Consider the following 16,184-nt stretch of genomic DNA (forward strand, 5'->3'; position numbering starts at 1 on the left):
AATGTAGGTTCCTGGGCCCACTGACAGAGATTCTGAGAGAGGACTTGGGAGCCTTCCTCTCCAGCCAGCACTCCGGGGGACTGGGGTGTGGGATCCGTGAAGCTTACGGAGCAGTTGTGCTTGGGGGCGTCGGGGGGACAACAGCACAGCTGGTGGCCCGGAGATAGCACCTGGTGCTTTCGGGAAAGGCACCCCGACCAGCACTTCCCAGCCTGCGGTGTGCACACAAATCACCTGGGGATCTTGCTCAGGTGCAGATTCTGACCCTGGAGCACAGAGGTAGAGCCTGGGGCTCTGCATTTCTAACAAGCTCCCAGGTGATGCCCACGCTGCGGGTCGGTGGATGACGCTTTCAGAAGCCTTGGCAGGGGCTTCAGCATGCAGCCATATCACGGGTGGGGGGGAGGGGCTTGTTAAAACAAATCGCCTCCTCCCTCCCAATTTCTGACTGAGGAAGTCTGGGGAAGGGCCTGAGAATGTGCATTTCTTTCTTCTTCTTTTTTTTAGTAGACTCCACACCCAGCGTGGAGCCCTGAACTCAAGACCCTGAGATCAAGACCTGAGCTGAGATCAAGAGTCGGCCACTTAACCTACTGAGCCACCCCACCACCCCGGCACCCCGTGAGAATGTGCGTTTCTAACAAGTTCTCAGGTGCTGCTGCTGAGACCCCCACTTGAAGAAATACGAGCTTCCACGGTAAGAAGTGAAACAGCATGGCACAGGATCAAGTACATACGGCCCAAAGCATCCCTATAGGATACAGACACTTTGCTTTTTCAGAGTGCTATTGCTCTATTAAATTCTTAGCAAGAGCTTGTTTTCCTATGATCTCTGGCTGTCTCTGGAACACTGGGAAAAACCCCAGTGAGTTAAGGGTCATGGAAAATTAATTCTAGATTCACTGAAAGAGCCCCCTGCTTAGCAAAATGAAGTCTCCGAAGTACTTGATTTTCTCCTCACCCCCACATGTTCCAGGAGTCTGGTGAAATGCTATGCGGGATCGAGTTCTAATGCGAACTTCATGTGGCTTCTGCCTCCACCTCCCAGTCACAGGCAGCAGCTTCCGGGGTGAGAGACCTGGCTTCTGGAATTTTCCGCAAGACAGGTGATCCATCATGTCCTCCTGTCAGACTAAATGTCACCTCCTCTGAAGCCCCTCTCAGGCTCTCCTGGGAGCTCCACCTCACAAGGACACATGGCCCACCAGGACTGTCCTGGTGGCTTGTCCCCAGGACCCAGGAAGCCTCCCAGCCAGATGGGGGCATTGGCTGCTGCGTGTGCCAGGGGACCAGCTGGTGGAGGGGCGAGGCCCCTTGATCGACACTGTTTTACATTCACCTAAACCTGGCCAGACCTGCAGACTCGGGTGGGGAATGGGGTTGGCCACAGGCAGAGAAAATGGTAAGACACGGGGAAGGACTTTCAGACTGAGCGTGCAGGCCGGCCGGGCGGGGATAAACAGTCACGGGCACTGACCCGGTCATCTACCTGACTCCACAGTCAGGTGGGTGGCGAGCTCCTCCCCTTGGCCGAGGCCTCGATGCCCGTCCTCACTCCCCACCAGTCACCAGGAGGATGCAGAAGGTGGTGACCATGACGCCAGAGACACGGATCAAGAAGAGAGGAGGGAAGAATGTATTGTGTGGCTGGCAGTGTGCGCTGCGGGGGACATGTAGCAAGGCTGGCCGAGAACAGACCCCACATCTCTGCAGGGCATCTCAAGGGAGTGGCTTTTGATATTTCTTCATCGTGACCCACAGTAAGAATTACGTTCTTACATCACAACCCAGTACATAGACCTGTGCATGTAGGTAAAACTGAAATGAAAGTCACAAAGCAATGTTACCACGCTAGAGGGGACGCACTCCATCACCCGCTCGCCTCAACCTTCGCATCTGACTTCATGACTCACTAGTGGGTCACCGCCGGCAACCGGACACAGTCTGCCCTCCTGTGTGTCAGTCATTTCAGAGGGCCTCCGGGCCTTAGGAACTCCTGCTTTGCTCAAGGCTCCAAGCAGCTGAGCACCTGCGGTAGGGCAGACGCCATGCTCGGGGCTGGGTGGAGGCGGGGAGCAAGGCGGCTCCCGAGATGAGGATAGGGAGACCTTGTGCACACAGACCAGAGGACTGTCTGTACCAGCTGCAGCCATGGGGCCACCAGGGCTACCTAGATGCATGACCTGAGTGAGGGTAGTCAACTCCCGGTGGGCCCCAAGGACCGGCACCAGCACCGGCTGGCGGTTGGCACCAGAAAGCAGACGCAAGCGTCCCTGTCTCTCCCAGCCTACATACTCTAGTGAGGCCCCCTCTCCTCTCCCCTCCATGAACTGGAGCCCCCATTCTGGCCCAGAGTGGAGGAAGATCGGGTAGCAGCACTACTGAGAAAGCAGAAAAGAATGGAGTTGCTTGGGCCTCTCCCAGGATGCTGCAAGCCTCCGGCTCTCCCTGGGGCCAGGCTGCAGGCATCCTTCGGGGCGGTCCCTTCAGACTGGGTCTCCTTCTGACGACGCAGGGGGCTTGCTTCAGAGCCTCCTGCTTTCTTTTCGCTGAACCACAGCCTTAAGGCAACTCATGCATCTCAGATTTATTTCTCGGGAAAAAAAATGTTTCCAACACCTTCTTTGGGCTCTGAAGGGGAAAAAGAAGCCACTCTTAAGGCATCCTAAACTCCTACTACAATTTTCCCAATGAGATCCTGCAGGAGATGAGCTACAGCTGGGACAAGGGCAAAGCCATTTCCGTCATGAAGGACGGTGCACCTCAGCCGCTGTGACCATGGCCCCCTCCATATGCGGCCGGGCTAGGAAAGCAGGGACTGGGCCTGCCATGGCTTTGGGAGTTAGAAGCAATCCGAGTAACTAGCATGGATCAGGGAGAGGCAGAGAATGGAAGCGAGGAGACCCCAGCAGGGGAACAGGATCACCTCTCTCCTTGGGGGGCGTGTGGGAGACCGGCCAAGGCCTCCAGCGGCAGAGTGGGGAGCGGGGAGTGGGTCCCGGGGTAAGTCAAGCACTTCAGGGAGCTTCTGCTGCACAGGGCCAGTCCCCAGCATCTCTACATCCCCCGTGCCTGGCCAGGCTAACCTGTACCTCTGCTACAGGCGGACCTGGCTGGGCACTAGCCCAGGTTTTGACATGTCTCTTTCACCCGTCCAGCTGTACAACAGGCACCTGGCCTCAAAGGCGAGGGGAAAGCTCTTAGAGCCTAGGTTTCTATGTCTATCAGATGGGCCGTGGGCCTGGGCCTGAGCATTCTTGGTAAACTGTAAGAGGCTCCCACATATAGTCATTACCTCACTCTACAGAAAGGAAAAGATACCTACACAAGAGAATGAGTCAAAACCCCATCTTTGCTGTGGGAACTGTTGCTGCTAAGGGATGTCGTCGGCCTTGTGGGAGGGGGGGACTGTGGCATCTGTACCACGCTGTGTGCCCCGCTTCGTATAGCAGCCAGCATGGGGCCCACACTCCCTGCTCCCCTGCTTGTGGCCCAGCTCCCTTCTGGGCTGGGGGTGGCGGAGAACCTTGGTTGAAAAGCTGAGAAGAGGGGCGCCTGGGTGGCTCAGTCCGTTGAGCGTCTGTCTTCGGCTCAGGTCATGATCCCAGGGTCCTGGGATCGAGCCCCGCATCAGGCTCCCTGCTCCGCGGGAAGCCTGCTTCTCCCTCCCCCACTCCCCCTGCTTGTGTTCCCTCTCTCGCTGTGTCTCTGTCAAATAAATAAATAAAATCTTTTATTTATTTATTTTTTTAAGATTTTATTTATTTATTTATTTGAGAGAGAGAGAGAGAGAGAGAGAAACAGCATGAGAGGGGATAGGGTCAGAGGGAGAAGCAGGCTCCCCAACAAGCCGGGAGCCCAATGCGGGACTCGATCCCAGGACCCTGGGATCATGACCTGAGCCGAAGGCAGTCGCTTAACCAACTGAGCCACCCAGGCGCCCAATAAATAAAATCTTTTAAAAGCTGAGAAGAAGCTGGGGCTCAGAGGGGTGACGTGGGTCTTCTAAGGCTGTCGTCGGGAAGTGGGGATGCCAATGGCCAGCGCTTGTCCTCACCCGCCTGCCTGCAGCTACAGGCCCAGCTCTGGGCTCGGCATCGGCTCGCTGTGGCCCCTGCTCAGGAACTGCCCCATTCGGAGAAGCAGCAGAAGGAAGTGGAGGCAGGGGAGGAAAGGCTCAGCAAGGAGGGCCTGGCCGAGAATGAAGGGCTCAGGGCCAGACCCTGGACGGTGACAGCAGCGCAGGAGGGTGGGCCTCATGGTGGAAAGGCACTTCTGGACATGCTCCTTCCAGCTAAAGACAGCACAAGGGTTCAAGGGACGGGGGGCCAATTCAAGGGCAAGGCGCTCAGGGATCCTGGTCTTGGGAGGGAAAAGACCAAACCAGAGCCCACCCGCAGGGCCTTCCCAGAGGCCACACAAGGAACCTCATCCTAGGCATAGGGCTGAGTGTGAGAGTCACATATACTCGTCCTGGCACCTCTGCCGACTCCCTGTGTGACCTGACGCGCTCTCATGACTCCTCTGAGCCTTAGTTTACTCCTCTATAAAAGAATGGATCGCAAACCTCAGAGGTTACCTGGTCCCGCGCCCCCTCAGCCAGGGCCCGCGCACAGATGGGACACTCAGCGCCCCATGCAGGCAACAGGCACTCTCCATCCAGCTCCAAGCTGCTAGAGAGCTCTTGCTTTTAGTCAAATGGCATAATGGCTGTGAAAGCGATTACAAACAGAACAGCAGCACTGAAGGGGGTTATTACCGACACTGTCAACATCAGAGGCGGCTGAGAGGGCACCAAACGGGGTTTGAAGACGGGCTTCTGAGGGAGCCAAGGCAGCTGGAGGAGGGAGCCGAGGAGGAGGGGCACAGAGGGGCCCTGGGGGGTGCTGCCTCTGTCTGGGGAGATCAGTCAGCAGCGGGAGAGGATGCTCAGGCGGAAATGCCTCAGAAGGAGGAAAGGGCCACTCGCGGGGCGGGGCCTGCTGTTTGCAGAAGGCGGAAGGCGCTCTGAGCCTGGGGCGGGAGACCCTCGGGGTCCTTGGGGGAGCATGTAAGTGCACTGGAAAGCTAGGAGACGCTGCTCTGAACACGGCTGCCTAGTGGCCTCAGGTGGTTGTACATGGATATAGGGTCCCAGCTGGAGAGTCTGGGAGGCAGCCTTCTGGGACCCAAACAGAGCTTGTAGGCCCGCTGGGTCAGGGCAGGCCGTGAGGAAGCCAAGGCCTTCGACCTGCCAGGTGAAAGCAGCTGTTCAACCCAGCCCCAGCAGGCGGCAGGGCCTCAGAACGCTTCCCTTTCCAGGCTCAGTGCCCTGTGCTCAGGTGTCTCAGACCAGGAAGCTCACCCTTGCCCTCACGTCTGTGAAGGTCTGACCCCAGAGCCCCATGTCCTCCTCAGAGGGAGGAACTGCAGACAGAGACAGTGGGAGATGCAGGGACCACATGGCCGGGGCCGCTCACCCACAATGTCGTTCTCCTCTAGGTTGATGGTCTCTAGCGCTGGCAGGGTGGTGAGCTGCTCGGGGAAGTCATGGAACTGGTTGCGGGAGAGGTCGATGGCCTTGAGGTGCTGCAGGGTGCTGACCTCACTGGGGAGGCGGTGCAAGAAGTTCCCTTCCAGGTGGAGCTCTGTATGTGTGGAGGGAAGAGGAAGAGGGGTGAAAGGGAGCAACCTACAGATCACAGGGACAGCGGTACCTGGGCCAGGAAGGCAGTGAGGGAACCCCAGCCACAGGCAGCCCCCCGCCCTTCCAGGGGCTCCCTCCGTGTGTATGTAGGAGGAGCACCTGCCCTGCCCTGTCAGCTGGGCTCCCTGCTTTGGGCTCTGGAATGGAAGGCTCTCCTGACAGAAGCCTGGCCTAGACAAAGGGTCAGGATGGGCCTGCTCCTCCCTCAGACGAGGCGTCAACTCTGGGTCTCAACAGGACAGGTCAGGGTGGGCAGGCCCTGGATGCCCGATACCCACGATCCAGCGGAGGGACACCACTTTCTAGCACCCTCCCTGCTCAAGGAGCTGCCAAGTTCCTTCTGTGTCACGTGACCTCACTCCCCTGCTCAGCCACAGCTGGGCTGGCCCGATGGGTGTGGGCTCCTGCCCTATGGTAGGCAGGCGGCTGCTGGGAAAGCTGAGCAGCAACAGAGCCCAGGTGAGAAGGTGAGCTGGGCTGGTGTGTTCCACAGAGAGAAGAGGGGGGAGAACCGGGGGGCCCTGGGCAGGGAGAGGGGTGGGGTGCAGAAACCAAGAGTCAATGGGGAGGTAGGGTAATGCAGGGCTAGAAGAGTGGGGGATCTGGGGCCCCCACTGCCCGGTTCAAGCGCCAGCCATGCTGCCTGAAAGTTGTTCCCTCAGTCACTGAACCACGTTCCATCTCATGTGCAGGTGGGGACTAATACTACTACCACCTGCCTCGCTCGCAGTGTTTGCTGTTGGAGCGGTCCCCCTGTCAGCGTGGGTAAGGCACGTGGCGTGGCGCCCGGCACACGGGGAGCATTCCTACGAGCTGCTGTCCCGACCACAGCACAGCGCTCCGTGAAGATCAGCGGTGTGCCAAGCGCTCAGCACGTGGCTGACACACAGTAGGTGCTCCATAAACACTGGGGAAGAGCCTAAGGAAGCAGAGGAAGCCTGCTGGCAGCAGGAGAACGGGGGAGACAGAGAAGCAGAACCACCACGAGCCTGCGAAAGAGGCTGGACCGGCAGAGGCCTTGGTCCCCACTGCGCTCCCAGCCCCCGTCAGCATGGGACCTTGCTGTCAGCCCCTCCTTTGTTACCTGACTCAGGCGCACCCTGTCACCTTGTCTGGCCTCAAAGAAACTGAGGCCCAGAAACGCCAAGGGACCTGAACGATGACCTCCACTCTTCTCCCCGGGGCCAGCTTCGCGGGCCTGTGACCCATGGAGTCACATGGGGTCCTAGGCTCAGAAGTCTGAGAGATTGAATGTTCTATGCTGCCATTCTGAAAGTCTTAATTTTATCCTGGAATCTGTGTTTGATAAATAGGGCTGGAGTCATGGAGAGTCAGGTCTCCCCCTGCGTCCCGAGGACACGTTCTCAGCAGCATGCTCTCTTGACCCTGACACTCCCAAGACAGGCTGGCCTCCCTGCTCCTCACCCCTGCGCTGCAGCTGTGGCAGCTCTCCATCCCGGCAGGGGCCTGGGCATGAGCATCAGGAGGGCATATGTGCTCATGGCGTCCCCGGTGGAGCATGGTGCCAGCAGCCCCCCCCCCCGGCGCTCCCTGCCCCTGGGCTGGCATCCCCGAAGTATGTCTAGCAGGTGGCAGCTGGGGGCCGAGTCTAGGCAGGAGGGAGCCTTTCGTCCACCCCGACCCGGGTTCGAGCACGTCCTGAGGTAGAGGTTTAAAGATCTTTGAGGGGCGCCTGGGTGGCTCAGTTAGTTAAGCACCCAACTCTTGATTTCAGCTCAGGTCATAACCTTGGGGTTATGGGGTCAAGCCCCATGTCGGGCTCTGTGCTCAGCCGGGAGTCTGCTTGACGTTCTCTCCCTCTCTCTCTGCCCTTCCCTCCCCGCTCACCCATGTTCTCTCTCTCTCTTAAATAAACAAATCTTAAAAAAAAAGATACTTGCGATGCTGGCTGCCCCTCCCTAGATCCCATCCCTGGCCAGGGCAGAGTGTGGAGGTCCCGCACACTGTGGGAGCTGTCAGGCCTGAAGGTTCATGCGTGTGTGCCCTGCATCGTGGGGATAGGGAGACCCTAAGCACTTATGAGAGGCTGCCCTTCTTCCTTCCCTCCACCCAAACTTCATGAGTCTGGCTTGAATTTGTCCTGGCCCACTCAAGGCACCCTCTAGAAATGGGACACAAAATACAAATTGTGTAATTTCTTAATACACACAAATTAAAGGCTCTGATACCTGCATCTCAAACTGGCATGGCACGGTATAAGGATGAAAGGTAAAATGCACACTAATAATTTAAAGTGTTAATTTCTCCTTACTCAGATGGACCTTCAGTAGCAAAGGAAAAGTACCATGACACCCTAAGAGCGACCTCAGGGAAAAGGAAAACACTTATGTACCTTTAACGGCACTGTTCTCCTGCATTTTCATTTTGCACTGGGCCCCACCGATTATGTGGCTGGCCCTGCTCCTCCCTCTGTGCTCCACCCTTCTTCCTCGGACCCTCCAGGACACAGAGCTGTGGGAGATGAGCTGCTCTCAGGTGCCAACGGCCCCTCCCAGGGTTTGGCAGTGAAGGCAGAGCCCCAGACCCTGCCCCCATGCACTCTCTGTACCCACACACTGGAGTACCGGCCACACCCGGGCCCCTGCTCTGCCATGCTGGGGCTTGGGCAGACAGGAACTGTATCTGATTCATCTTTGTTCCCTCCATCCAGCCCACTGAGGGGCACCTTGTGGTCACTCAGCAAATACTGGATGAATAATGACTCTTCCCACCCCCTACCCAGGGGGCAAACAGATAATGCGGGGGGCCTGGCTGGCTGCCTCTCATTTTCCCACCTTCAGGGACATCCTGAACCAAAGCTCCATCAGCAGAACCACAGCTCGCCCCCCACAAACCCAGGACCCCCTCAGCAGCCAGTTCTTAGATGGCCATGCCTTAAACCAGAAAACATCCCTATCCAGATCATGCTTCTAAGGTCACCGTGTTGGAAGGGATGCTGGAGAGCGTCCAGCGCTTCCCAGGCTTGCCTGTGCCAGACACTGCAAGCATGCTGCTGCCTCAGGGTCTTTGCACCTGTAGTTCTCTCTCTCTTTCTTTCTTTTTTTTTTTTTTTTTAAAGATTTTATTTATTTATTTGACAGGGAGAGACACAGCGAGAGAGGGAACACAAGCAGGGGGAGTGGGAGAGGGAGAAGCAGGCTTCCCGCAGAGCAGGGAGCCCGATGCGGGGCTCGATCCCAGGACCCTGGGACCATGACCTGAGCCGAAGGCAGATGCTTAACGACTGAGCCACCCAGGCGCCACCTAGTTCTCTCTTTCTAGAATGCTCTTGACCAGTATATTTCCAGTGTGCGTCCTTGTCAAATGTCACCGTATCTAAACTGGGGTCCTCTCCCATCGGTTTCTGCCTCTTCCCCTCCCCTGCAGTCCTTCCCTCCTCACAGCATCCATCGTCACCTAACACGCTGACCTGTTGGTGCACTGGCTGTCTCTCCCATGACAGCAGGAGATGCACGACACTGGGGCTTTGCTCCGCTGTGGAAAAGTGCCCACAGCACGGCGCCCAGTACACGTGGAGGACTCCGTGTTAGAGTGTGCAAATGAATAAACAAAGGAATCAGAGCATCACCCTCACAATTTTGCCAAACTTCTATTCCACGATACGCTGTTTCTCCTTAAATTGAGTCGTTCTTTTTTATTACATGAAAATGGGAAAAGTTATTACTTTCCGTAAGAATAATGTTACTCAATTCTCACTGGCAGCTGCTGCCGGTTGAGGAATCTGGGCGCCCGGCGCATTTACACCAGCGGAGGGGGGTGTGGAGGGCAAGGGGTGGCTGCCTCCCACAGGCTCTCAGAAGCCACTTGCCTGGAACGGACATTTGTTCTCAGAGGAGAATCGGCCCAATTTTCCTGGCTGTTTGATTCCTGTTTGGTGCATTTCCCTGAGCCCTCCTTTTCTGAGAATGTGCCTGCCACACTCTAATCTGGCGGCCGCCGCACCCCCAAGTCCCCAGTTCACAGGCCATCTGCCAGTGGGGCCGGCCACGGGCCCCTTAGGGAGCCTGTCTGGCCTCCACAAGGCAGCTGCTGGTGATGAAGCGGGCAGTTTTGAGGGCACAGCGCCATTTGCTGAGCTCGGTGGCAGGTGCCAGTCGGTGTTATAATGGGGAGGGGGCAGATGTCAACTGTCCCCGGGTTTGTTTTCATTCCCATGGTCAGGAATGCCAACTCTAGGAAGGCCTCCTCACGGCTGGGCTCTGGATCCTCCCCTCCTGGAACCTGCTGCATTCCCCCAGCAGATCTCGCCTGCTGGGTCACACAGATGAGACTGGGGCATGGCCCCACATAGACAGGGGAGGCCATATGGTATGGGTGTGACCAAGCCAGGCTGTGGGTTCTGAGTCAGACTCTGCCACTTCCTGACTACGTGACCTTGGGCAAATTGTATATCTTTGCCTAGGTTTCTTCATCTGTAAGATGAAGACAGTACGAGAGTCTTCTATAGGACTCCTGTGAATTTAAGTGAATTAATACACAAAAAAGACTCTGAACAAGCTAGGCACACAGTAAGCACTGTGTAACTATGTGAGATAGACAGATGGACAGGCAGACAGATTTGGCAAACAATGCCAGGCACCCATTGAAAGCAGGAATCCAGTTAGGAAGGAGTTACCTGCTAGGCTTGTATTTCTTTTTTTTTTTTTTTTTTTTAAGATTTTATTTATTTATTTGACAGAGACAGAGATAGCGAGAGCAGGAACACAAGCAGCAGGAGTGGGAGAGGGAGAAGCAGGCTCCCAAGGAGCAGGGAGCCTGATGCGGGGCTTGATCCCAGGACCCTGGGATCATGACCTGAGCCGAAGGCAGACGCTTAACGACTGAGCCACCCAGGCGCCCTAGGCTTGTATTTCTAACCACCCAAACTTGGGCTTAGAAGAGAGTGCTCTTTGCCCGAAGCTACAGTGAACACAAGACGGTCCTCTGGTCCTCTGCTCCTTTGGATACGCCAGCAGAGTCCTGAGGCCTTTGGGGAGCAGGTGTCTGAGGCACCGAGCAGTGGGGAGCTGAGAAGCACAGCTCAGCATCACAGCTGCACAGCACGTGAGCTTGCAGGGGTCCCACCATCTGTTGGCCCTGTCCCTTGACACCCCAGCTCGGGGGTGACCAGGGTAACTGCTGCAGGGGTGGAGAAGAGAATCTCCCCTTTCTTGGTTTTGTTATCCTCAATTTTTGACATGTTCTGAATTGCTATTAAAAAAAAAAAAGAGCCTTTTATGGAACCATTTTGGGCCTGAGTCTAATGACAGCCCCAAAGTGGCCTGGAACTGTGAGAAGCACCCACCACTGCAGACAGCGTCTGAGAGCCTTTTAGGAGCTTGCCTCCACAGGCAGCTAGAATAGTCAGGGCCAATGGGGCCATGAAAGCTGATAGGAGAGTGGTCCCTGGGGAGCTCAATGGCCTGACAGAGCACTCTGTCCCCAGCAGTCTGCTCCCACTGTAGGGGCCCCGAGGAAGCAGCCCTGACTGGCAGGAGCCTCCCCTGCCTGCTATCTCTGCTGCTCAGGGCTGGTGGAGACAGACCATCTAGTCTGGGAAAGTGGGCTGCAGAAAGCTCTGCCCAGTGCCCCGGATGCAAACCCCGAGGGTCATGGCCAGTCTAGCAAGCACTCAGCATCTTTCACCCCCACTCAGGGTAGCAAGTTTGACATCATTCTTGAGGCTGGCTTAGGGGCCACGACATCCTTGAACAGAGATACCCAGAATGACCAGAGGGGCTTTCTTGCCTGCACCTCAAACAGGCTCACAGGGTGATGGGCACTTGCTGCTTACATCCAGGTTTGGGGGAATCGTGCTGAGGATGGACAGTGGGTGCGTATGTGGTCCAGCTCCAAAGTCTCGTAGATAGATCCCAGGCCAAAGAGGCAGTCCTCCACCACGGGGGATAACCAGGTACTGCTGGGCCAGGGAGAGAGGGCAGGAGCCAAAGGAATAGCCAATGGGAAACTAGGCAGAGCTGGCCGTGTGAGGTGTGAGAACCCCAGGCAAGCAGGTGGGCAATGTTGGCAGGGCCCAGCGAAGAGGACGGCGATGCTCTGGGAAAGGTCCAAGAAAGGTGTTAGAACAAGTCGGAGTTGAGCTCCGAGGAAAAAGGTTGAAGCCATGTTTCCAAACTAAGACCCAAGGCCAGACCAGAAGCCCCTTGAGGGCCAGGACCAGTGAGGTTCATCCTCGTATCCTGGGTGCCCAGCACAAGGCCTGAGACAGAGAGGGTGCTCCAGAAAGACTTGACAAATAAGGAACAAGGGTGGCATAGGCTGACTTGACCACAAACATCCTCAATTCTTCCCACTGCTCCCAGCCTGGCACAGGGCGAACCCCGAATCATGGTGCGTGTGAATGTGAGCAATCCATCTGTAATTTGATAGGAATGAGTGCTGCCCTTTCCAGAATGGGGTCCAACCAAATGGAGTCAAAATAGAAAGTCATGAGGGTCAAAAGAGCTTAGGAAGAAGAGCCTGCTGTTCAGAGTGGTTCTTGAGCAAACCTTTCTGGAGGCAGGAATGCCTTGTTGGGCTTGTACTTTTTAATTAACCATGCTGGGTGACAGAGCAGTCTTGGCCTTCTGATAACCTAGGCTCTCAACATGTAGGGACTTGACATTATGTAAAGCTTTGAAGAGTTAAGTCTTTCATGGGTCAGGCTCTGAGCCTCTCCAATCTCAGGGCCATCATTCTCTGCACTCTGCTTATTAAGTCCTTCGCCCACCCTCTTGGAGGCAGCCCATGGGGTTTTTGGAGCTAGACAGATCCAGTATCAGATTTTAGCTGCCCCACTCCCAAGCTGTGTGATGTTAGGTAAATCACCAAACCTCTCTGAGTCGTTTCTTTCATCTCTAAAAGAAAAGAGATGAGGGGCGCCTGGGTGGCTCAGTGGGTTAAGCGGCTGCCTTCGGCTCGGGTTGTGATCCCCGGGTCCTGGGATCGAGCCCCACGTCCAGCTCCCTGCTCAGTGGAGAGCCTGCTTCTCCCTCTCTCTCTGCCAGCTGTTCTGCCTACTTGTGCTTTCTCTCTCTGTGTCAAATAAAAAAATAAAATCTCTAAAAAAAAAAAAGAAAAGAAAAGAGATAAAACCTCTGAGGTGCTAGGAAAATTGAAGGAGATGATACATGTACAGCGCCTGGCATACAGTAGGTGCTCAATACACATTTAACTCTGTCCTTGCCAAAGGTGTAGGAAAGACAAAGGACATAAATCATTTTACGGTCCAGAAAACCCAGACCATAGAAGCGTCGTGGCCCGCTGCCCAGGGTGACTGGGAACTGGAGAGAGCAGGCGTTTGATGAGGGGCAGCTCTTTGCATCTACTGTTCCGTAGTTCCAGGCCCGGCTCAAGAAACGTGTGTTGAGCATTCCGAGCAGAGCAGCGAGAGTTCCTGTCCTGCTCCTCCCTAAGCCTGAAGAGAAGGGGCAGTGATTCTGCAGAAGCCTCTGGATGATATTCATTCTAAGAGCATGCGAGGGAAGGAGATATGCAGAGCCCTTGAGTCATAGCGGGGGCGAGATAGAGACGTAGAGAAAAGCTACTGAACAGCAGGAAAGAGACTTGGCAGGACACACTGAGCATTTATTAAAACGACATCAGTTAGATGAAAAGCTTTCCCGCTCCCTGGCTCTGGAGAGGTCCCTGGCTGATCCCGGCATGGCTCCTCAGCAGAGTGCAGCTGGCTCGCATTGCTCTTCCGTCCTGAGCATGTGCCAAACCAAGCTTTCTGCTTTCAGTGGAAGTGTCTTCAGCCTTCCTGGGACTCTGCTCGCCCTCGGCTCTACCCAGCCCTGGCCCCATCTTGGTGTCTGGATGCCTCCCCCTTCCGTGAGGAAAGGGGGCAGTCTTCCATTTCCCCCTTCCCTTATCTGTGAATCTCAAGGAACACGGGGAGCATCTGTACATAGACCCTGTCTGTGCCATCGGGATGCTCAAGACAAGTAACGGTCCAGCCCTCAGTCGTCACTGAAGGCAGCAGGTAGCCTAGCACTGGGAGGTGCTGATACCTGTCACAGAAACCAAATGCTATCCCAACTGTAACTATAACATTTTGTTGTTTCAGCCAGAGATCTGGGATTATTTGTTCCTGATATGAAGCTGGCCCATCCTGACTGATATGGTTTGTTGAACTTCAGATGCATTTTCTGCTTACAAAAGCCGTGTGTGCTCATGGCAAAAATACAGACATCACAAAAACACGGAGCAGAGGAAAATGAAAATCCCATGTATTTTCACCCCTAGAGAGTACCAGAGTTGTTTGCTATTCATTCTTCCATATTTTTTTTATGTATATACTAACGGATGGATGGATAGATGTTTTTTTTTTAAAAACAAAAACCCCCACAAAATTGCAGGGGCACCTGGAGCTCTTGGTTTTGACTCTGACTCAGGTCGTGATCTCCTGGGAGATGGAGCCTCATGTCAGCAGGGAGTCTGCCTCTCCTCTCCCTCTGCCCTCCCCCCACCCGAAATCAATCAATCAATCTTTTTAAAAAATGTAATGATAGACTATACACTCGTTTGAGATTGGCCTTTTTCACTCAATAGAGCTTAGGCAGCTTTCCAAGTCATTGCTTAGTGCATCCTCTGGAGATCTCAGCACTAAAGATTAAGAAACTTGTGGAAACACAATCAGCCTGGCCCCAGCCTCCTGCTCCTCAGGGAAGGCTGCTCTCTCAAGTCTGGCCTTCCTTTAGCGGCAGGATCTGAGGAAAGGCTCAACTGTGAAGAGGAGAGGCTGGATCTGCCTAAAAGGTAGCCTCTCTCACAGCTCAGAAGCTTTTCTGAAAAGCACGAGGCAACGAGGGAGTGAGGGAGTCGAGGGAGGAAGATCCAGCTGGGCTGGGCAGGCAGATCTTGCACCCTTGGCAGTCCGGTCCTTAATGGCATTAAGCTCATCAAAGGGGCTGCATTGAAGCTGGGTTGGAAGGGGAGGCTTTCCATTGCTGAGCTTCCAAGGGGTCCCAGAGGTGCTCTGGTGAGGCAGTGTCAGCCCCCTTGGGTGAATCGGGCCCTGCTGCCTTGGCTAAGTGTTGAGGTGCTAGGCTGGAGTGGGGGAGGGCTTCTAGGAAAGAGCTCTCGTGATGGACACCAAAAGTTCAGCTCACGGGGTCTGGGGCTGATAAAATCTAACAGCTAACAGCTCTTGAGCACTGCTATATTCCAGGTGCTTGTTCTCGGGGTTTCCCTGCAATCAGCATGTTCATTTTCTCATAACCTATGAGCCCCAGTTTGCAGAGAGAGAAAATTATGTGTCCAAGGTCAAACCTCAACCTCTCCCCCAGATATTTGACTTTCCTCCCCCAACTCCCAAACCGGGCTTTGAACCCCAAGAGAAGTGGGTCACTCGGGTACCACTCTTTTTCCAGCACTGCTTCCCTAACCCTGCAGTCCCTGTTCTCAGAGTAGAGACTCAGCAATTCTCTGCTTCTGACCTGGTTCTAGCCCACCTCCTCCTGTGTCCGTGGGCGCCCCCTTCGTCTGGCCAGCCCCCTGGGAAGGTCTCGCCTGGCGTATACAGCAGGGCAGAGAGGACACCCTGACAGAGGGCTGGGAGTGGCAGACATGCTGCCCGATACAGAGGATTTGTTAAGCGCCGCCTAGACGCTCAGCCTGGCACTTGAACATGAAATGGATACTCTTTGAAAAGTAAAAGCACTCAATCAATGGAATTCTTTCTGTTAGGGAAGTATAGACCCATGAGACTTAATTCTTGGATTCTGGAGCCTTTGCTGGAAACAAAATTGAAAGCAAACATTAAAGCAGGAATTGAAAGGGAAAGTAAAAGAGAAGGTGGGTGCAGGCAGGATGTGTGACTTACAGGAAAGTCACTGAGATACAGGGACACCAGAACAGCCCACATTCCCTCACTCGACCCCCAGTCACTGGGCGCCTGCCATGGGGATTGCTGCTGCGTGACTGTGGGGAGGGCGCGGGGAACACCAGCGTCTCCCCTCAACAAGCTTACACACACGGGGTTGGGGTGTGTGGGGGAAGACAAATAAATAAGATTATTTCAGACGGTTAGGAAGGCACTTAAGATCAGAGTGAAGAGTGAGAAGGAAAAAGCCCAGGGGAAAGCTATCAGGAAATCACAGGTACAAGGCCCCAAAGTAGGGAAGATTTGACACATCCAAGGAACAGAGAAGGGGGCAGTGTGCCGGGAGAGGGGATAGAAAGAAGAGCCGTGGTGGAGGTGGGGCCGGAACCAGGTTAGGCAGGGCCTCAGAGACCTTGCGAAGACAGCGAGTTTACTCTCCGTGAGATAGGAAGCCAGAGGAAGCATTTCAAGAATAAGTGTGCATGTTGTGTGTTGATTTTGTATCCCTGGGAACTTGCTGAACTCGTTGATGGGTTGTAGGAGCGTTTGGTTTTTGTTGTTTTTTTTGTAGATTCCTTGGAGTTTTCTATGCAGACAATCATATCGTGTGTAAATAGTGGCAGGTTTTTTTAAAAGATTTTAAAGGGGAAAGGGGGAGAGGGAGAGGGAGAA

General features: G+C 54.9%; 1 protein-coding gene across 6 annotated transcripts in view; it reads right to left on the reverse strand.

The window, feature by feature from the left end:
• The window catches only part of LRRC20 (leucine rich repeat containing 20), a 140,030-nt gene that overhangs the window by 47,000 nt on the left and 76,846 nt on the right, over positions 1-16,184 (reverse strand). For 5 of the 6 annotated variants that reach the window (XM_064594748.1, XM_064594747.1, XM_064594746.1 and 2 more), the window contains one exon: positions 5,460-5,627. The exons of the other annotated variant lie outside the window; for it this stretch is intronic. In XM_064594748.1, the coding sequence (XP_064450818.1) occupies positions 5,460-5,627 (168 nt within the window). The remainder of the gene's footprint in view (positions 1-5,459; positions 5,628-16,184) is intronic. 6 annotated transcript variants of the gene reach the window in all.

The sequence above is a fragment of the Mirounga angustirostris genome, unplaced genomic scaffold, assembly GCF_029215605.1.
Source record: "Mirounga angustirostris isolate CCGP_5_RB_7025 unplaced genomic scaffold, mMirAng1.0.hap1 SCAF_6, whole genome shotgun sequence".
NCBI classification, from domain to species: domain Eukaryota; kingdom Metazoa; phylum Chordata; class Mammalia; order Carnivora; family Phocidae; genus Mirounga; species Mirounga angustirostris.